General features: G+C 43.6%; 1 protein-coding gene across 6 annotated transcripts in view; it reads left to right on the top strand.

Annotated features, from left to right (window-relative positions):
• Positions 1-22359, top strand: part of FIG4 (FIG4 phosphoinositide 5-phosphatase) — a 665438-nt gene that overhangs the window by 269601 nt on the left and 373478 nt on the right. For all 6 annotated transcript variants that reach the window (XM_063917119.1, XM_063917117.1, XM_063917120.1 and 3 more), the window contains exons 12-14: positions 972-1105; positions 6693-6809; positions 13009-13054. In XM_063917119.1, the coding sequence (XP_063773189.1) occupies positions 972-1105; positions 6693-6809; positions 13009-13054 (297 nt within the window). The remainder of the gene's footprint in view (positions 1-971; positions 1106-6692; positions 6810-13008; positions 13055-22359) is intronic.

The following is a 22359-nucleotide window of genomic DNA, read 5'->3' on the forward strand; positions in this document are numbered from 1 at the left end:
GTGTATCTTGGACCACTGAGAATTCACAATGGGTAGATAGCACTACATTTAGTGATAGCGGCAAAGCCCTGTGTAGTAATTGGTCATTGGTATGTGCATCATTTTTGGACTTTGGAAGAACATTCAGAAACCAGAAATTTCACAATTTTATACTGGTATATAATATAGACCATTTATAGACATGCAAGTTAAATTATTTATAAATATTTTCTTTCCACGTGACTTTGGTGAGGTTATTTTACAAATGTAATAACTCAAATTGAGATGCCTTACCTTGTCACTTATGATTATAACGTATCTTCAACTACAACTTCTAGCATTGTCATGGCAACTGTCTGTGTAGGGACTCTCTCAGGGGACCACGATTCTTTGAAATGTCAGCGATCATTTACATTTGAGCATTAGTTTTCCAAGCTGCCAGGAGAACAACCCTAATGATTTTAGTACTGATTTCTGAAATGTTATAATCAAAGTATTTCAATTCATTACAGAAAACAAGGCAATGCATATTATTATTCTTGTTGTTGATAAGGGCATGCAGTACATTATACATGATATTACATATTGCAGGCTTGAAAATGTAGCAAAGTGCATATGAAAAAATAGCTATGTCCAAACTAGTGCGTTGTTTTCAGTTTATTAAAAAAAAAGCCTATTAATATATAAGCCTATTTATATTTAAAAAAAAGCCTGACTTACTAAAGACAATAATATTTCTAGGTTCGTCATACAGTTGTAGTAAATACGTTGCATTCTGTATAGCTCTCAAGCACATGATGCAACATTGAAGCACCTTATTTGTAAAGTAAGCATGTTTTGTGCAGTGCTACTGTATGAACTGCCACAGTTTACATTTTCAAATACGATCCAGTTGTGGTTTGTGTTTTATGCTGGGGGTATAAAAAGGAAGCACTCTACTAAAGTATCTGTCTGATATTTTTTATTTCTCTTTTCATGGTGCTTGAACATAGGAACGTGAAAAGCGAAAACACGAGAGGATTCTAAGTGATGAGCTGTTCGCTGCTGTTACGTATTTGAATCAATTTATCCCACCCGAGCATAGTATTATTTACATTCCATGGGATATGGCTAAGTATACCAAAAGGTAAAGTAACATGAGGACCTTTCCAGATAAAAGTGCAAGCCAGATATGGATAATGCAAGCTAGATATAGTAAAATAGTGTTTATCAATGGTACTTTTAGCTATAGTTACATAGTTTCTGTGGTTGAAAAAATACAATTTGTCCATGGAGTTCAACCTATTAGTGGTCTCCTACATTGTATTATTTTTAGGACAATTTTATCTGTTGTGAATGTTGGTTGTTATATTTAACATTAGCTTGCCATATACTGCTTGTCTTTTGTGATGCATCTATTCTTCGTCCATTGTTTCGGTTAGCGCATAATAATTCCTCTTTTGAACAGCGAACTACTTATGCCAGTGGATGGAAACTCAGTTGTAGGCAGATCCTTTCTCAGAATGGTGCAGATGAATTAACCTGGAGAAGGGATGAAGAAGTAATAAAGCAGTGATAAGCGCAAGGTGATAACGCACCAGCCAGTCATTACGGATTTGAAAAATGACGGGAGTTGACTGGCTGGTGCATTTATCACCTTGCGCTTATCACTGCTTTATCACTTCCTTATCCCTTCTCCAGGCTTAATACATCTGCCCCATTATCCTTTTTAGTAATTTTGAAATGGAAAGGGATCTAGAGGTATCTTTGGAAATATGCTGGTGAATAAGTTAGAATTGTAGTGTATGTCTTATACACTGTGGAACCTGTATGGAGTACTGCTGATGTATACTTTTATATACCAAAGGGTACATTTAGTAAACATTTGATTTAGTTATTGCTGTTAGGGTCAGTGTTATAGCGATATTGTCAGTGTTACGGGGATAGGGTTAGTGTTATAGGGATAGGGTCAGTGTTATAGAGATAGGGTCAGTTTTATAGTATAGGGTCAGTGTAATAGGAATAGTGTTATACGGATAGAGTCAGTGTTATATGGATCACGTCGGTGTTAAAGTATCCTCTGCTAGTATGTTACCCATACACTAACCTGCCATATGCTGCTCTTTTAATTATTGTTTTCATAGAAACAATGAATTTGACAGCAGATAAGGAACAAATGGCCCATCCAGTCTGTTCTTTAGGGTTAGAGTATTAGGGTTGGTTTAGTGGCTTGTGTTAGGGTAGTATAGGAGATGGGAGTAGGGTATTAGGGTTAGTTGGGGGGTTTGGGTTAAGTGTTTAAGGGATAGGATATTAGGGTTGGTTTAGATAATAAGGTTAGGGGTTATGGTGAGGGAGAGGTTTGGAATGACTGTTGGGTTAGGGTTGTTATGGTATTAGTACCAGGGGTAGGGTATTAGGATTAATGTTTAGGGTGAGGTTTAGGTTAGGGTACTAAGGTGAGGGTTAGGATAGGTACGCTCTATGTCATTGTTTAGGCTTGTCATATGCTAGCAGGTCTGTTGTGAAAGCTAGATTTAAATGCTGCTCCCTGAAAATCTATGTTTTAAGGATAGTCTTGCTTGAGCACATGTGACCTTATAGGGGTTTTTGTAGAGCAAATATGATATCACACTCTGTTTTCAAGCATGAATATCCCTACACATGGCTTGTTATGTTATGTCTTGCATCCATTTTATGTAAAATTGCTTTTCAGTGGTTGAATAGACCGATATGTTTTAATTTTAAATGCTGTTTTTTTTCTTTCTGTTTTATTATTGTTCATTACCAGTTTTTATATATATATATATATATATATATATATATATATATAGCCACGCATATTCCACTGCGCTTTACAGAGAATGTTTGGCCATTCACATCAGTCCCTGCTCTAGTGAAGCTTACAATCTATATTCCCTACCACACGCACACACACACACATTCACCATCCTCCTCTATACTGAAATGTGTGGGTTAAAAACTGTCAACATAAATAAATGTTTGTTCCATATACCATTTTATAAGTAATAAGGACTGATCACAAACTGAAAGGCTTTACAACAGGAGCAGTATGTTTTGCCGGTGCAGGGGATCCCGGCGGTAGTAATACCGATGCCGGGATCCTGATGTTTGAGAAACCGCAGGGGTGAGTAAGGGGAGTTCCCCCTTTCCCCAACCCCCTAACCTTCCCTACCCGCAGCCTAACCCTAACGCCCCCCTTGTCGCCTAATCCTAACCACTCCCCGTAGGTGCCTAAACCTAACCCTCTGTCATTGCTGCCTAAACCAAACCTCTACCCCCCGCAGCCTAACCTTAACCCCCGGGACGCAGCCTAACCCTAACCCTATCCCCCCCCCCGCGCAGCCTAAACATAACCCCCCCCCCCTTCCCCAATGGCTTAACTGACTTGCGGCGCAGTGTGTCCTCGTTCAGGATCTCGGTTGTCAGTACTCCGGCGCTGGGATGGTGTACCCATTCTGGATTCCGGGTGTCGGCATTCAGAATAGGGTTGGTATTCTGGCGTCTGTATTCTGACTCAGCTGGGATCCTGACTGCATCCCCTTTACAACTGGGCATTGTTGTAATTGTAGGTCATTTTATTCATCCTGATAATGATTGGTAAGTATAGATTGCAGAGGCGTAACTACAGGCAAGATGAAGACCCCCCCCTTCCTTTTCCAAAAACTATGCGCGCACTCTGAAAAATAGACATGGTCACATGTTGTAAGTGGCTGCTGAAAATGGGGCATGTCATCATGACATGCCGCCTTATTTCTTGTCAATCTGTGAACACTCTATTACATTCCATATGCACCTTACTATATAATGGTTTCTCACAATGTGGAACCTTGGAAGAATTGTATCCTCCCTGGGAAGAGGACATCTTCAGTCTGTATTCACTATTCATGTAGGATATCACATCAGCCGGAAGATGCCTGTTTGTATTAGAAACAGGCATTGTTAAATGAAGCAATTAAAGGGGTACGCCATTTTCGTGCTAGTAGAAGCTTTGCAGAAGCTAATATATGGCCAATTACATATCTGTCAGATGGAGAAACATTGACCAGTAGAAAATATAGTAAAGCTAATATTGGGTTAGGAGCCAAGGGAAGTTCCAGTACCATTGAAATAAGCCAGAAGACCTGATCCCAATAATTTTGTGTTAGAGGGCAGGACCAAAAGATATGATAAAGTGTACCCACTCGTCCACAATTATGCCAACACTCATTACATGTAGTGGGCCGTATGCGGTGAAGGAGAGCAGGTGTCAAATACTGTCTATGAAAGATTTTGTAAAATTGTTCTATATGGGACATGCATTTAGAAAGAGGAAACAAGTACGGAATACTGATCGCCATTTGTCCTCAGAAATGGTACAAACAAGGTTAAGTTCCCATTTACTAAGTGTGGATAGTTTCACAGATGTTCTTGTGGTGATCAAAAGGGAATACATCTAGATATTGCACCTCTACTTTTCGCTTTAGCGATCAGGTCAAACACATATCTAGGGATAAATGACAGTACACGGGAGGAGGGTGAAACACTCCTTAACCAGTGTCTTAACTGGAGATATTTATAAAAGTCTCTCTGTGATATCGAGAACTTGGATTGAATTTGAGAATACGATGATAGGGTACCCAAATCTGTTCTATGCTGCAACTTCACTATGCCCTGGGATATCCAAGAATCAAAAGTAAGATCTGGAATCGAGCACGCTAAACCCTTTAGTGAGAGCTCCACAGAAGGGAGGGAGAACTCCTCTGTATTGTGCACCAGGACTGACCAAGCCTTACGGGATGCCTGTATTGAGGTGGCGAGGGCCTCAATTTGTTTTCCCTCCGTAAAGGGTAGCCATAATATATCTAATAGGGGGAAAGGGGAGTCAAGGCCACGGTCAAGCTGGACCCATGCTTTATGGTTATCTCTCTCTGTCCAAGAGCCTAAAGAAGAAAGAATACAGTTCGTCTGATACAGCTGTAGATCTGGGAAGGATAAGCCCCCTTGTGTTTTGGGAAGAGCCAATGTATGACAAGCTAGTCTTGGTTTCTTCCCCTTCCAAACATATCTCACCAGCACCCTATAAAATTTAGAGAGTTAGGTAATAGAATAGGGATGGTTCTAAATAAATATAACAATTTGGGGAGCAAGACCATCTTCAGGGCCGCTATACGGTCTAACCAGGAGGCATTTTGCATCATCCAATCATTCGTCAAACCAGAAAATGTATTCAATAAGGGGGGATAATTGCAGGAGATCAAGTCTGAAACTTTCGGGGAGATCTGGATTCACAGATATTTAAGACTTCTATCCTGCCAGGCATAATTATAACCAGATTTGAGTGTGTCAAGTAGACTGGATGGGAAGTGGATCCGGAGAGCTTCCATTTTGGAACAATTCAGCTTGTAAAATGATACAGAGGAGTATTCTTCTAATACGTCATGCAGTTGCTGAAGGGAAGAAACTGGTTTCGTGAGTGTCGGTAGCACATCGTCCGCGAAGAGGCAGATTTTGTAAGGATCGTCAAATAAAATTGGACCTGTTATCTCAGAGTTGATTCTAATGCGTTCAGCGAGGGGTTCTATCGCAAGGGCGAAAACTAATGGGGACAGAGGGCAGCCCTGGCGAGTACTGTTCGTGATTAAGAAAGGAGCCGAAAGCATACCATTTATGTATACAGAAGCAGATGAGTTTCAATATAAAGCAGCGATTGAGGACAGGGCTCTGCCCAGTATCCCAAATTTAATTAGTACTGCTTGTAGGTAACCCCAGTGCAGCCTATCAAATGCCTTCTCTGCATCTAACGACAGCATCAGCAGAGGTTCAGTCGATGCAGAAAAGGCATCCAGACTATCAATCACCCTCCTGGTATTATCCGGGGCTTGACATCCCGGAACAAACCCCACCTGATCCTGGTGAATTAAGGATGGCAATAGAGGATTGATTCTATTAGCCAGAAGTTTAGCATATATTTTAACATCTGTATTAAGGAGGGCAATCGGACAGTAGTTAGCTAAGATAGTGGGATTTTTCCCTGGTTTAGGGAAGGCTACAATTCGAGCCTCAAGCATTTCTCAGGGGAAAGCACCTCCAGTAGAGGCTTCCTCAAATACAGACCTTAAAAGCGGTGAGAGAATGTCCGCAAAACATTTATAAAATCCATTAAAGTAGCCATCTGGCCTTGTCCGCCGGAAGGTTGTTAACCACCTCCCTAATTTCCTCAGTAGTCCAGGGGGTTGCTAATGATTGGAGGGTAGAAGCATCTGAAGACGGGAGATTAACGGCCTTTAGAAAGGTATCGATATCTTCAGCTGTGGGCTGTGGGGTCAAAGGATCGTTATTCAAGTAATATAGAGCAGAGTAATAGTCAGCGAAGGCATTAGAGGTGTCTAACGTGTCTGAAACTTTCGCCCCTTTCGAGTTTGTAACTTCTCTAAACCGCTCATTAGCAATTTTACCGCTCAACTTCCTGGCCAGCATTCTACCCGCTCTGTCACCTTGAACATAACATTTTTGTTTGAGTTTAAAAAAGTTAATAGGCTGTATACTATTCTAACCATTAGAAGTCACCTTAACTTTCCATGACTTATATAAAAGCAGTCAGTCCTGGTTACTTTCATTTCTCTGATCCCAGACTACTCTGTAACCTCTAATATATTATCCATAGAATTTTTAGTAGGGGAAATATTATCATATGTAGTCTATAATGAAAACATTTTGTCTACTTTTTCCAGCAAACTGTGCAATGTACTGGATAGACTCAATGTAATTGCTGAGAATGTTGTGAAGAAAACCGGTTTCTTCGTTAACCGACCAGACTCCTATTGCAGTGTTTTAAGGCCTGATGAAAAGTATGTATTATTGTTGTTTTTTTTACTGCTTAGAATTGTCTTTACTCATCTTATGTAGTAAGTGATATAAATAATGGAGTTAACTTATTCCACAGGTTATCAGCCATATATTTACATATTATAGACGAACTTGATTAAGAGGCAGTGAGTAGCCTTGGTAGCGTTTAAGGATTTGTCCTCATTTTTGTTATATGTAGTGAAGGACATAGCAAATAATTCATTAATATACTATTTACTAGGGTGGCGCTATTCCTTTTACATTACCTTCAGCTGATCTAGGATCAACATTGTGTTATATTTTGTACTTTGTATAATAAAGTTGGGGAAATGCTGATAAAGCTGCACTGATGTTGCTGCTACTGTATCACATTGCTTGTAACTTGTGCAACAGAGGCTGGATCTACCAACCTGACTGCTGACCATCACTCATTTTACTATGGAACCTCAATTTAAGTATATACTGTATGTGTTCGTGAACGGTAAAACTACTGCTGCCACTTTACCTTGGAGTACTATCTATATGTACTTGCACTATACACTTGATTGCTCATATAGAATTATTAGGGTAGAAGCGCTTTTTTCACTATTTTGCATATATACAGATGTGTCCTTATACACCGTGCCTCAATAAGCCATGCAGCAGGAGATGCCTGGCGTGAGTCAGAAACAGCAGCTCCTTGGCAGCTCTGCTAATGTCAGGTGATTTTTCTGCCGAAAATGTTTCTTATTGGCATCGCTATGTGACTAGGACGCACAAGCAGCTTCTGCTGATTAAAATTATATGTGTCATGCCTATATACTTTGTGTGACTGCAGCTGTATCTACATACGAAATGCTACATTATAGTGATTTCCAGGAAAACTCTGTAACGTAGCATTTTGTATGCACATATAGCCGCAGTCACACACAGAATATAGGCATCCCACATATTTTAATCAGCATAAGCTGTCTGTGCGTCCTATTCACATAGCAATGCAGCACACATAAAGACACTCTGCGCTACCGAGTCACACCACGGCATGGTGTGAAAAGAAGGAAATGTTTAACATGACTGCAGCAAGGATATAGGAAGACACATCTGGAGTAAGAAATATAGAAATAAAGCAAGTAATGATTTGAGATAGCTTTGCTTTTTGGAGTATTCTCTATTAGTCAAAAAGCAGCCAACAACAACAACAAACAACCTAAATACTAACCAGATGTAAAACATTATTCATTCTAAGAATTTGTAAATAAATGATACATTTGAAGATGTCTTGATGTCTTTTGAGCTAAATGTATTATTTGCTCTTCCCTAAAAAGACAATTATTCCATGGAAGATGTTGAAAATAGGATACATTTAGCATCCCGGCAGTCGAAATCCTGACACAAGAATCCCGACAGCGGCCAAAATCCCAGGGCCGTAACTCCGACATGAGTCGAAATGCCAATGTTGGAATACCAAACGTCAACATCCCGATTGTAGCTTTTCGGGTGTGTGTGTTAGCTTTAAGGTCCACTGGAGAGGGTTAGGTTTAGACTGCAGGAAGGTTTAGGCACTCCCGGGGAGGGTTAGAGTTATGCTACATGCTACAGCGTGGGAGGTTTTGGGGAGGGTTAGGATTAGGCTACGGGGAGAGAAGTTTTTTTTTTTTTTTGGCATACTTGCCTACCCTCCCGGAAGCTGCTGGAGGCTCCCGATATTTGGAGCAGTCCCCTGCAGCCCCGGATGGATAGGCAACTCTACCGCATCCTGGGAAGGGTTCTTCACGGTAAGGGCAATAAAGATTTGGAACTCCCTGCCGGAGAGGGTAATAATGGCAGACTCTGTAGATGTATTTAAAAACGGATTGGACAAATTCCTAACTGGTAAATGTATCCAGGGCTATAGCATATAACATATGTACATTACATTATCTGGGAGCGGTATGAATCATTGTTTTCATTTGATACTAAGCCATTACTTCAGCAGGCAAATAATAATATGTATAGATTAACACAGAATACAGGTTGAACCCAATGGGCAGTTTGCCTCTTTTCAACCTCACTGACTATGTAACTATGTAACCTCCCAGTGAAGCGGGCAGGATGGAGTAAAAATCAGCGGCAAACGCAGGGCCACGAGAAAGGTGCTGGACTAATTGGCTGAAATGAGCCCCTAACGGCAGACTTATGAATCCCGGGTGTTTTTCGGAGTTGGAGGGTGGGCCTTAGGCACCACCACTGAAGTGACATGTTGCTTCTCCTCTCCGATCTTCTTCCGGAGAGAGGAGAATGAAAAAGTCGGTAATATGGCTGATGTGGAAGGTAAGTATACTTACCTCACCACTGTCGGGATCTTCTCCATCGGGATGCTGCTGTTGGTTCTTCTTCTACTTTTTTCTAGCATAATATGTCTAATGGGATGGCTGAGGGATACAACAAAGATTTAGAAGCAGCAAACTGTCAAAGTAGCATGGAGTAAAACAATAAAGGGATTGCCAGGGAAGAGACAAGTATAGCAATATGCGCATTCGGATTAGCTACATCAGTGGCCACACAGAAACCATTGTCCAAACACTTATGCTGCTTTCACATCGCAAAACCTGCTTTTGAAATGGTATTTGAAACGGTTCTTAAAACGGGTCTGAGCAGTTAAACCCCTTTCACATCTCATGTTGTAACCAGTAAATTACCATTTCATTCCCGTTTTGGTACCTTTCACACTGAACCCGTTTCACCCATAGAAAACAGTGGTTGTCATTATAAATGGACTTTTCTGGCCCACACATTATTATTAATCACTAATTAATTCATTATTAATAATTTGGATAGTCGTACGATGGAACCCAGCAGCTTGAAGCATATCTATTTTTATTAGATGGGATTAGGTACTTGGTTTGTCTTTTTTGGAGGCACAAGTATTATTTATATATTTTTTAAAATTATTTTTTTTTTTAAAAGATGGAATGGTTAAAAACACGGAAAAAAATGGCGTGGGGTCCCCCCTCCAAAGCATAACCAGCCTCGGGCTCTTCGAGCTGGTCCTGGTTCTAAAAATGCGGGGGAAAAATTGACAGGGGATCCCCCGTATTTTTAAAACCAGCACCGGGCTCTGCGCCTGGTGCTGGTGCAAAAAATACGGGGGACAAAACGAGTAGGGGTCCCCCGTATTTTTCACACCAGCATCGGGCTCCACTAGCTGGACAGATAATGCCACAGCCGGGGGTCACTTTTATGCCGTGCCCTGCGGCCGTGGCATTAAATATCCAACTAGTCACCCCTGGCCGGGGTACCCTGGGGGAGTGGGGACCCCTTCAATCAAGGGGTCCCCCCCCCCAGCCACCCAAGGGCCAGGGGTGAAGCCCGAGGCTGTCCCCCCCCATCCAATGGGCTGCGGATGGGGGGGCTGATAGCCTTTGTTGTAAATGAAAAGATATTGTTTTTTTCCAGTAGTACTACAAGTCCCAGCAAGCCTCCCCCGCAAGCTGGTACTTGGAGAACCACAAGTACCAGCATGCGGGAGAAAAACTGGCCCGCTGGTACCTGTAGTTCTAATGGAAAAAAAATACCCAAATAAAAACAGGACACAGACACCGTCGACAGTAAAACTTTATTACACACTGCCGACACACACATACTTACCTATGTTCACACGCCGACATCGGTCCTCTTCTCCATGTAGAATCCAGGGGTACCTGAAAATAAAAGTTCAATATACTCACCTCAGCCATGGTCCAGAGATAAATCCACGGACTTGGCAAAAAAAGAAAACGAACACCCGGACCTGCGGACCGAAAGGGGTCCCATGCTAACATATGAGACCCCTCTCCCCGAATGCCGGGACATCACGTGACTCCTGTCACTGAAGTCCCTTCAGCCAATCAGGAAGCGCTACTTCCGTGGCGCTCACCTGATTGGCTGTGCACTGTCTGAGCTGTCAGACAGCGCATCGCAAAGCCGCTCCATTACTTTCAATGGTGGGAAGTTTGCGGCTAGCGGTGGGGTCACCCGCCGGTCAGCCGCTGACCGGCGGGTGACCCCACCGCTAGCCGCAAACTTCCCACCATTGAAAGTAATGGAGCGGCTTTGCGATGCGCTGTCTGACAGCTCAGACAGTGCACAGCCAATCAGGTGAGCGCCACGGAAGTAGCGCTTCCTGATTGGCTGAAGGGACTTCAGTGACAGGAGTCACGTGATGTCCCGGCATTCGGGGAGAGGGGTCTCATATGTTAGCATGGGACCCCTTTCGGTCCGCAGGTCCGGGTGTTCGTTTTCTTTTTTTGCCAAGTCCGTGGATTTATCTCTGGACCATGGCTGAGGTGAGTATATTGAACTTTTATTTTCAGGTACCCCTGGATTCTACATGGAGAAGAGGACCGATGTCGGCGTGTGAACATAGGTAAGTATGTGTGTGTCGGCAGTGTGTAATAAAGTTTTACTGTCGACGGTGTCTGTGTCCTGTTTTTATTTGGGTATTTTTTTTCCATTAGAACTACAGGTACCAGCGGGCCAGTTTTTCTCCCGCATGCTGGTACTTGTGGTTCTCCAAGTACCAGCTTGCGGGGGAGGCTTGCTGGGACTTGTAGTACTACTGGAAAAAACAATATCTTTTCATTTACAACAAAGGCTATCAGCCCCCCCATCCGCAGCCCATTGGATGGGGGGGGACAGCCTCGGGCTTCACCCCTGGCCCTTGGGTGGCTGGGGGGGGGGGGGGACCCCTTGATTGAAGGGGTCCCCACTCCCCCAGGGTACCCCGGCCAGGGGTGACTAGTTGGATATTTAATGCCACGGCCGCAGGGCACGGCATAAAAGTGACCCCCGGCTGTGGCATTATCTGTCCAGCTAGTGGAGCCCGATGCTGGTGTGAAAAATACGGGGGACCCCTACTCGTTTTGTCCCCCGTATTTTTTGCACCAGCACCAGGCGCAGAGCCCGGTGCTGGTTTTAAAAATACGGGGGATCCCCTGTCAATTTTCCCCCCGCATTTTTAGAACCAGGACCAGCTCGAAGAGCCCGAGGCTGGTTATGCTTTGGAGGGGGGACCCCACGCCATTTTTTTCCGTGTTTTTCACATTTAAATGTTTATAAAGCCACTCTCTCATGTGTCTCCTGTGTTTTCCAAGCTGTTTCCTGGTTGTGGCTGGTGACATCACACATGGAGACAGCCTATCATCTTCTGGGGCTTGCAAATACCGTTTCAGACCCTTTCACACTGCACAGTGAAATGGGACTGAAACGGGTAGGACCCTGCTTTTTTACCGTTTCAAAATACCGGTATTTTGAAAACGGTAAATTGAAGGGGACCCTTTCACATCGCAGCTTGACCCGTTTAGGAAGCCAGTTAAAACGGCAAAATACCGGGTATAAGCTGCGGTGTGAAAGGGGTATTATTAGAATTAAAATATATACAGGTAAAGTCTCCCTTATCCAGAATTCCGAAATACAGAATTCTTTGAGCGTAACGGAGATAGTGACACCTTTCTTTTCTGATGGTTTAGTGTACACAAACTTTGTTTCACAGGCAAAATTACTAAAAAATATATTATATAAAATGACCTTCAGGCTGTGTGTATAAGGTGTAGATGAAACATAAATGCATTGTAAGTTTAGACTTGGGTACCATCCCCAAGTTATCTTATTATGGTAAGAAATTATTCTAAAATATGGAAAAATTCAATATCCAAAATATCTCTGGACCCAAGCATTTTGGGTATGGGAGACTCAACCTGTTTATTATAAATATTTTTTATATGATGCTTTTTTTTTATTATATGACAGTTTCTTTTTCTGCACATGTAACCGTTATGAGGTTAGTAGTACCAACTGAATAAATAATATTTCCAGACTACAGAGACATGAACAGCATTATGTAACTTGCTGCTGCTTTACCATTGTCACCATTGTAAACCAGTAATACTGTATGTATTCTTGCATGCTACACTGAACAACCAGACTTGTGATTATAGGATTGCTGGCTGCCTATATGGGGTATCTGTGACCTCCATCAGTAAGTCATTGTTAAGTGAACCTTAACTAACTACTGTGGATCAACAGTGAAGTGTCAGTAGCTGTTCTACCAATTACAGCATGGACTTTTCTCCTTATCCCATTAAGTTCAGCTATCACATTGTATTTTGCTGGTCTAGCTGCATTCAAGCAATTGCAAACAGTATTATGAAATAAATAATTGGATTGAATTGCAATTCTACTGTATATGTTTTTAATGTATTTTAGGTGGCATGAGCTGGGAGGTGTGGTTGGACCATCTGGCCGTTTGCAGGTAAAGCTGGAGAGTTTGTGTTCAGAACTTACTGTAAATGCTTTATATACACTTATAAAATATTGGTACATTCTGGGGACCTTCACTACATCATGTGCCATTCTGTAGCTTCTGACAAAACATGCTGTGAGTTGACTCAGAAACAGCACGTGACATATACAGTTTGTCTGAAAAGCAAAATTTCAAGCTATCACATTCTACCACAGAGTTCTTGGTTTCATTCTAATGTAGATACACTAATGTGCAAAGATAACTAACCATATTGAATTTAAACTACAGTGCATTAACATTTAAAAAAGTAAAGCATCTCCATGACACTTTACATAAACTTCATGGGACCAGGGACCCTCGTACTCTTCATAGATATATCCCTGGTGGGTTGTGACTTACCGTCGATAAATTTATTTCTCGTAAGTCCACAGGATAAACATTGGGATATGAGGTAGCGTCAGCGGATTGGCACCAACGATCAAAAGCTTTCGGCCTCCCAGAATGCAACGGGCCAGTCCCCTATATCCCCGCCTCCTGGCTCAGGCAATTCAGTTGTTTTCCAAAGCTCAAGGTAGGAGCATCATAGAGAGCCCTAATCAGGTTAGAAGAACAGACATGCACACCCTTCTGTATAAGAAGGAAGAGGTTAATAGGTTAAAGGATCCTCAATTCAGGTGCATCTGGGTGTGGATACTGTGGACTTAGGAGAAATAGAGTTATCGACGGTAAGTCTACCATAACTACGTATTTCTCCTGCAGGGTCTACAGATTATCCATAGGATAAACATTGGGATGTCCCAAGGCATATTTAGTGAAGGGGACGCTCCTGATTGGACAGGAGAATACTTTGCCCAAATGCAGCGTCCTGACAGGCAAAGGTATCAAAGGCATAATGTCTAATTAATGTGTTAATGGAAGACCATGTGGCTGCCTTACATATCTGATCAGCTGAAGCCATGACGGACCTACCTTATGAGTAGAGTGAACAGACACATTAGCCGGTATAGGGAGATCAGCTTGAGAATATGCTACTGAAATTATCATCCGAAGCCACCTCGCCAGTGTCTGCTTGTCAGCAGGCCATCCTCTCTTGTGAAATTCGATCAGAACGAAGAGAGTGTCTGTCTTACTGATGGCACTGGTACAATCCACGTAGATCCTTAAAGCACGGACTACGTCCAATGATGCATCTCCCGCAGAAAGATCCAGCCCTTGAAAAGCCAGTACTACAATTTCTTCGTTAAGGTGGAATTTAGACACCACCTTAGAAAGATAACCATTTTTGGTTCTGAGAACCGCTCTATCTGGATGAAATATCAGAAAAGGAGGGTGACATAACCATGCCCCTAAGTCTGAAACTCTTCTAGCTGAAGCAATAGCCATTAGAAAGAGAACATTAGTTGTCAACCATTTAACATCCACTTGCTTCAGTGGTTCAAATGGGGCAACTTGAAGCGCCTTTAGGACTAGTCTTAGATCCCAAGGAGCTGTAGGAGGAACAGAAGGAGGTTGGATGTGAAGCATTCCTTGGAAAAAAGTGCGAACATCCTGTAGGTTAGCAATTTTCTTTTGAAACCATACAGTCAATGCTGACACCTGAACGCTCAAGGAAGCCACCCGTAGACCTTTGTCCAGTCCTGTCTGAAGGAATGCTAGGACTCTGGAAACTCTGAAAGACCTAGGGTCAATTTTCCTGACACTGCACCATTGAATATAGGCTTGCCATATTCGGTAATAAATGCAAGCTGAGGATAGTTTCCTTGCTCTGAGCATATTTTGAATTACCTGTTGTGAGAATCCTCTTGCTTTCAGGATGGAAGTCTCAAGAGCCACGCTGTCAAAGACAGACAATCCAGGTGCTTGTAATAGCACCTGGGAGAAGGAACATAGTATCCACTGACATTCTCTGCAGATCTGTGTACCAATGTCTTCTGGGCCAAGCTGGAGCTATTAGTATCACGGCGCCCTTTCCTTGTTTTACCTTTCGCATCACCCTGGGCAACAGGACGATCGGTGGAAACACATAGGCCCATCTTACTGACAGGGCATCCTGTCCCATCTTACTGACAGGACATCCATCAAAACTCCCATCTTACTGACAGGGCATCCACAAAGGTCACTCTAAGATCCTTTGTCCTTGACCCATATGCGGGAACTTTATTGTTCCGATGGGAAGCCAAGAGATCTATCTCCAGTAACCCCCACTTGTCCACCAGAGTCTGGAAGACCTCGGGGTGTAAAGCCCATTCATATGCATGAATGGCATGTTGACTGAGAAAATCCGCTTCCCAGTTTAGGACTCCCGGAATGAACACTGCGGACAAAGCTGGATGATGAAGTTCTGCCCACCTTAGCGGGTGGCTTACCGCCTTCACCGCTTTTTGGCTGCGAGTTCCTCCCTGCTGATTGAGGTATGCTACTGCTGTTGCATTGTCCGAGTGAATTTGAACTGGTTTCCCCTAAAGACTGTCCTTTGCCTGCCAGAGTACAATATATATGGCCCGAAATTCCAATATATTTATTGGCAGGCAACTTTCTTCCTTGGTCCACTGCCCTTGGAAGCAACTTCTTACTGACACTGCTCCCCAGCCCTGAAGACTGGCATCCATTGTCAGAACCTCACTATCTGAGATTCAAAAGGGTCTCCCTTTGTCCAGATTGGATATCTGTAGCTACCAGGCTAATGACCTCCTTACTTCCAGAGAAAGGACCATAGTCTGATTTTTTTATTGTCTGATGTAACCCATTCCATATGGAAACGATCAGATGTTGTAGAGGCCTCGAGTGGAATTGAGCATACTCCACCATGTCGAATGTCGACACCAAAGATCCCATCACACGCATCGCTGCGTGAATGGATACCCTTTGACTGTGTAGCAGCTCCTGAATTCTCAACTGAATTTTGGATATTTTGTTCAGAGGTAAAATTACTCTCTGAAGACCCGAATCCAATATAGTCCCCAAGTGTGTCATTCGTTGTGACGGAACCAGGGACGACTTTGCCCAATTTATGAGCCAACAGTGTCTCTGCAAATAAGCTATTGTCTGTTGCAGATGACACTGAAGCAGTTCCTGAGATTGTGCCAGTATTAATAAATCGTCGAGGTATGGAAAAATCCTTATCCCCTTGCCGGCGGAGATAAGCCGCCATTACCACCATAGTTTTGGTGAACACTGTTGGAGCTGTGGCCAGTCCAAATGGTAGAGAGGATAGCAAACCTAAGATAGCACTGATGGGACTGTGCTATGGTGGGACTGTGCTATACGAGGCACCCAAATGTACTCGTCCAGCACTTTGAGATTGAGTATGGGCCGGAACGACTTATTTGGCTTTCTGAACTAGAAATAGGTTGGAATAAAAACCTTGACCTCGTTGCGCAGGAGGAACTGGAATTATAGAGAAAAAAAGGAGGGCAGCAACTGCACACCGTGGTGCTACTACCTGATGAGGGGATTGCTGCTAATGGAGCAAAGTTGTCTGCCTTGCTGATAGACTAAATAGTATATAGATACATAGCGCTCTGACCCTAGATTGTGCTGTATTAGTGCATAGTATATTTCTGAAATGAAATGAAGAATATGATGTTAATTCAAACAATGCTGTTTTTACTGGTAGAAAATATACTAAAACACAATAAAGGTATTTCCAAAATAAACAAATAATATGTAGCAGCAGTTCAATTCAGTTTTTGGGCTATTATCAAATATGTATTAGTACAAATAGTAAAAGGTTTCTTCTTTATATGATCACAACTTCCTGTGTTAGGCTTCTAAAAGCCTGCTGTTCCAGATAACAGCGTCCCACTTGTCTGTTTTGTCCTAATTGTTTCCAGTGGTGGCCAGTTGTTCACCTGGGCATCTTAATTAGGGTTACTTTGGGTGGGAGGATAGGGCTAGGGCATGCAGAGAAACCAGGGGATCCGGACCGGCCTTACCTTTTACAGTGCGGCGCACTGTGGTGCTACTCGTTAGGGTCATCCACTGGCGCCGTTAACTGTATTGGGTGGGTGTGGGTCTGGGAGGAAGGGTATACTTGATGGAGCCGACTGCTGTGGTCCTCCCCCCTTACAGAACTTACCTGGATGCTCACAGCTCCGGCGCGCTCTTCACCGCCGATCCTCTCAGTCTGCTCTTGTGTTCTCTGATTCTTTCCGTCACGTGACCGCAGCGCAGCTAGTGTTCAAATGCCATTTGTGTGGTCCTGGTCAATAGCTTTTAATCACTTAATGTAGAAATGCGTTAGTGTTCTCCATCGCATTTCAACTCTGTTGAGTCTTCTTCTGGGAGAGTGATATATGCATTGTTTTAATGTCCATAGTTAAAGGTCGAGCCAGGTACCGATCTCTTCTCTGATTGGTCACTGGTAAACATGCTGCTCATTCCACGCTTGTGTTAGCAATCATCATGTGTGACCTACTATTGAATATTCGAATTCTAAATCATTCTTATGTGTCTTCACAATAGCATTGTAGATAAACCTTGGAGGGTATGAATTAAATCCTATTAGATTAATAATTAGGAGATATATATGCTACACTGCAGTTCCATTTGTGAACTGGAATGATCACTCCTGATTAAAGCAACTTCTGAACTGCCTCTTGCAAAGCCCTGGCATTCGTTTCCACTGAAGATGGGCTGGTACAAAAAAACCTTTGTGGAGGGTGTGTCTTGAATGCAAACGCAAAACCGTGAGATACCGCTTCTTGCACCCAGACATCTGTGGTGGACTGCTGCCAGATCTGTGCAAAATGAAGAAGTTGGCCTCCCACCCTGGGATTCCCCAGGTTGAGGCCCACACCATCAGGCTGATGGCTTATCTTCTGGCTTGGAAGACCGAAATGGCCGAACAGCTGGAAATCTAGGTTTGGATTTGTGTGTGGAAGGAAACTTCACTTTCTTGGAGTCTGCTTCTGACTCAAATACTATTTAATTCTCTACCAAAAGAATATCTCCAATAAAAGGCGAAGACTCTTGAACCTTCTTGGATTACAAGTCAGACTTCCATGTACGTAGCCAAACAGCTCTGCGAGCTGCTACTGCTGAGGATGATGCTTGAGAGGCAATAGTACCCATATCCAAGTCTGCTTATTCCATAAAAATAGCCGCCTGTTTAATATGTGCAATATGGGATTTTTGCTCTCTCCAATGCATCAGCCCAGGCTGCCACTGCTTTTGACATCTAGACTGAAGCCATGGCTGGTCTTACAATTGCCCCAGACAAGGAGAAAATGTTTTTTTTTTAACTATTTTCCTATCCGTAACATCATTTAATGATGTTGGAGGCAGAGGCAATGTACTGTAGATTTTCGCACCAATCGAATGACATGCGTATCTACTTTGGGAGCCACCTCCCTTTTTAAACCGTTCCCAGCTGGAAGAGAATATAGTATAATGGGAATTCCATTTCTTTGGAATCCTAAACTTCTTACTGGGTGTTACCCAAGCCTCTTGCATAATCTCCGTCAGCTGTTCTGACCCAGGAAATTCAGTCCTGACTGTTTTGGGACGTTTTAACAAAGGCTCTGCTGCCTCCTCAAAGGATAGAATGGCTTTTATAGCACTAATTAGCTCAGGTATATCCACTGAGCTGAGACTTTCATCCACGTCTCTGTATGCAGACCCGGAATGCGATGAATCCTCATCCTCCGACGAGTCCCCATCTGAAACGTGTAGACTATGAAGATGTTATTTCATGTGTGTGTGATTTACTTTCCACAGGCCTTTCAGCCTGTTTTTGTTGAAAGGCTGCAGATTCCTGAACTGGATGTGATAAACCCCAGGGAGAATCTTGCATGTAAGGGTTAACAGGGTAACCTATCCCTGGTATAGGAGCTGGCATTATCCGCTCAGCTATATTGGATAATGTCTGTGCAAAAGAAGCCCACGGGGGGTTCAATTTGAACCTGTGCCTGCCTTGGATTATTAAGGAGGCTTTGGTGAAAACTAAAACATATTGCACATAATCCATTTTGAACCAGATCCTGAGCGGTTAACCCAGCTTTTCAAGACAAACATTAAATCAGTGTTGGTGCTGCTGTGGAGTGTGTTTCCTCCTCACCCTTGCCTCTCTTAGACATGATAAACAAATCACACACCTGTACAGTGTTCGCTACACAATTTGTGACTGAAATCACTTTAAAACTTGTTAAAATGATATACAATCCGATCCCTCCCTACTTTGCACCAGCATTGAGGATTGGTATATACACAGAAACTGACAGAAATAGTAAAGTCAGCAATCACATTAGCAATCAGCCACAGGTTATACATTAGTATAATAAGTAATATGAGCACATATTCAACTACAGATACATTTCAAGTATGTAGGAGAAACATATTACTGCATTACCTAATATAGGATTTAACCGTATTCAATCGCACAGCAAAAGAAAACAACAGCAATAGTTTACAGACTCATATGTATCAGGCACTTATCCAACTACTCGTACTTAATGGTAGGTAGAGACTTAGTGCTGTATCACATGGCTCATGAGAGTGGGATACAGGGAGACTTCAGCCTGCTTCCAGGATCGATCAATACATTAGTGAATTCTGAGTGGATCCAGACGCCAAGTGTGCACAAATGCCCAGTGAACCTACAGTGGACACAGACGCCCAAGTGAACACCGACGCACCAGTCACACAGCCGCCTATGCTGCTACTGGGTTCTTTAGATACACAGCCTCTCAGACGGAAGCAGGAAATCAGTTCATGGCGGGAACCTTGGAGGAAACTGGTCATGAACCGGGGGGAGGGCCGACCAGGGGAGCGTCTTACTCCCCACTGCTGACATCAACCCCAGGGATCGTGGCCTCAAACTAATCCCTGGAGCCTATGATCCCTGGGGCCTAGCGCTGGTGCACCTGAGGTGGCAGTTGCATCAGCGAATGTTCTGTAGTTTCTTTCCCGAAAACAGTGCAGCTGTGTCTTGCGTCTCCCCCGCTAAGGGGAACTGACGCCTTACCTTCTCCCCGTGCTCTGGCCACAGCCTCGTAATGTCAGTTGAACTTGCTAGTACATCCTACATAGACGCCCGCCGAAACAGCACTGTACATGTGGTTAAGTGTTGTCATGACCCTGCGGAGAGTTGTTGGAGCGACTCTTTCTAAGGTGCATGTAAGACGCTTTTTAGAAAACTCGCTCAAAAAACGTAAGACTATAAAAATAAATTAAATAACTAGCTTATGGATTGTGCATCTCTCCAGCTTATAAATCCTGAGGATATATCCTGCTTTCCCCCCTGGGGCTATAAAGTGGACCACTATAGAGGGAACATGGGGCGCATTGCTGGGACGCATTTTAGGCGGAATCGGGACCAGACTGCTGCTGCGGGGGGCCGGACTGAGACAGGCCAGCACTACGTGGGACGCCGCTTCCCCAGATCCCCTGCTACACACAGCGCTGTTACCTGTGTGCAGTGACTTGGATCCTGCTGCGGCGCCTGGATCCCGTCTGTTTGCTGGTGGGTGTGGAGTCCCTCGGAGCTCTCCTGTTGCCACTCTGGGACGCGCTTAGTCTGGAGCCTGTTAAGCTGGGCTGCCCTGCATACTCTCCCTGAACTGAGAAGCTGTGACGCCAGGGGAAACAAACTCCTCTAATACTGTGCTACACTCATGGACCTCCCTCTGGCAATTAAGTTCGTATATTTGCTGAAGGAGTCAGGAAGACTTCGGCTGTGTCTCCGGGGATCCTCCATCCGGCTCCTGCTGTCTGTCTCTCTCCTGGTGTTCCGGTGCTTGCGGGTGTGTGTGATGCCATTTTACTGCTGACTTTTCCTCTGATGGCCCTCCGGATATCTCCTGTTCTGCGCGTTCTGGTGGTGAGAGAAATGCCTGCTGCCTGTTTCATTGCTCCTGTCTAGTGGGTCTGCTGTCACTAACTGGCTGCTTTTTCTGGTCTCCCTGCTGGGTGAGACTTGGTGGAGTGCTAGCTGTCACCATCGTACCTCTGGAGGTTTTTACTACCTATTGCCTTGAGACTCCTGCTGTTCTGTACCGTTTGGAGCCATCCCAGCTGCAGTTCAGATTTGTGTACTGTGCTTAATCTCCTGCCTTGGCGTCTGCGTGCCTTCAAGATGGTCGGCTCTCTGCAGCACATACTGCAGGCTATTCATGCTTCCACTGAGAGACTTGTTACTCAGCTTACCAAAATGGTGGCTGTATCCCCAAGCTCCATAGTTGCTTTCAATGTGCTTCCTGCATCGGAATAATCTCCAGCTATATCTTGTTCAGACGTCGTGGATTCTATTGTACTGGATGCCGATCCAATCCCTGTGTGCCTTGATTCTCTGGCAGTCCATCCAAAGACCCGTTTAGTTATGTCATCTATTTCTGAGAGTGCTTTAGATTTTTTTGTCATCACCCATTGGAATTGCTTCTAATATCCATTGTTGTCTCACTTCTGACTGCTCCGAACCTGCAGGGACCTTTACATATATTCGTTCTACCTCTCCTGCCACTAAGCTGGCACTGCAGAACTTGATATACTATGGATGGATGGAGCTAACTGCGTCCTCTCGTAAAATCTGTCCTCTATCTCTTGTGTCTACACCAGTTCTGGAGGACTTGGCACTTGCAGTCTCTGGATATTCCCCTGTTGCTCGTTGTCTGTGCTGGACCAGGTTTATCCCTTTCGGCCTATCCTATCAAGGTGCTGAGCCTTGGCCGGACCAACGTAACACTCTGTCAACATATGCTAAGCTTTGAGGGTGGAGATGGTTTCCATCTCCTTATATATATATATATTTTTTTTTTTTATACAGCTGTGATTTAGTGTGTTTGGGTATTATTATCCTATTATTTTTACACTCCCTATTCTTATATGACTGATGTTTCTGTGTAGCGGGAGGGTTGGGACTAGTTTAATCCTGTTTAAAGGTCGTACGAGTCCTCGATATCCTTTATATAGGTGAGGAGGAAGTTAGCTAGTTAAGTTATGGTTAATTGGGTGAGGGGAAAGGTCATTTGCGAATTTGACTGATTTTGGATGGTGGTCCTTTTTTTAAATATGTATAGTGGGAGGGCCCCAGCTTAGTGGTCAGTTGTTTTGTTGCCCTAATCAGACATGTGTATTTAATATCCTTATTCAGGGGGGATGTGGTTAGTTGGGTAGTGGTAGTTTGGTTCAGGGGGAACTGAGATCCAAGTATGCCTGGTTTTGGGTTAGGCCATACAGGGTGGGGGGTTCTGGGGTGGTCTGTTTTGGATGGTTGTTGTTTTGATATTTGGCAGATAATTTGGGGCTGTTACTTTTATCCTATACTGTAGTGTGAATACTTTACTTAGGTCTTTTATGCGGGATATGACTGTACCCAT

Source organism: Pseudophryne corroboree, chromosome 4 (assembly GCF_028390025.1).
Source record: "Pseudophryne corroboree isolate aPseCor3 chromosome 4, aPseCor3.hap2, whole genome shotgun sequence".
Lineage (NCBI taxonomy): Eukaryota > Metazoa > Chordata > Amphibia > Anura > Myobatrachidae > Pseudophryne > Pseudophryne corroboree.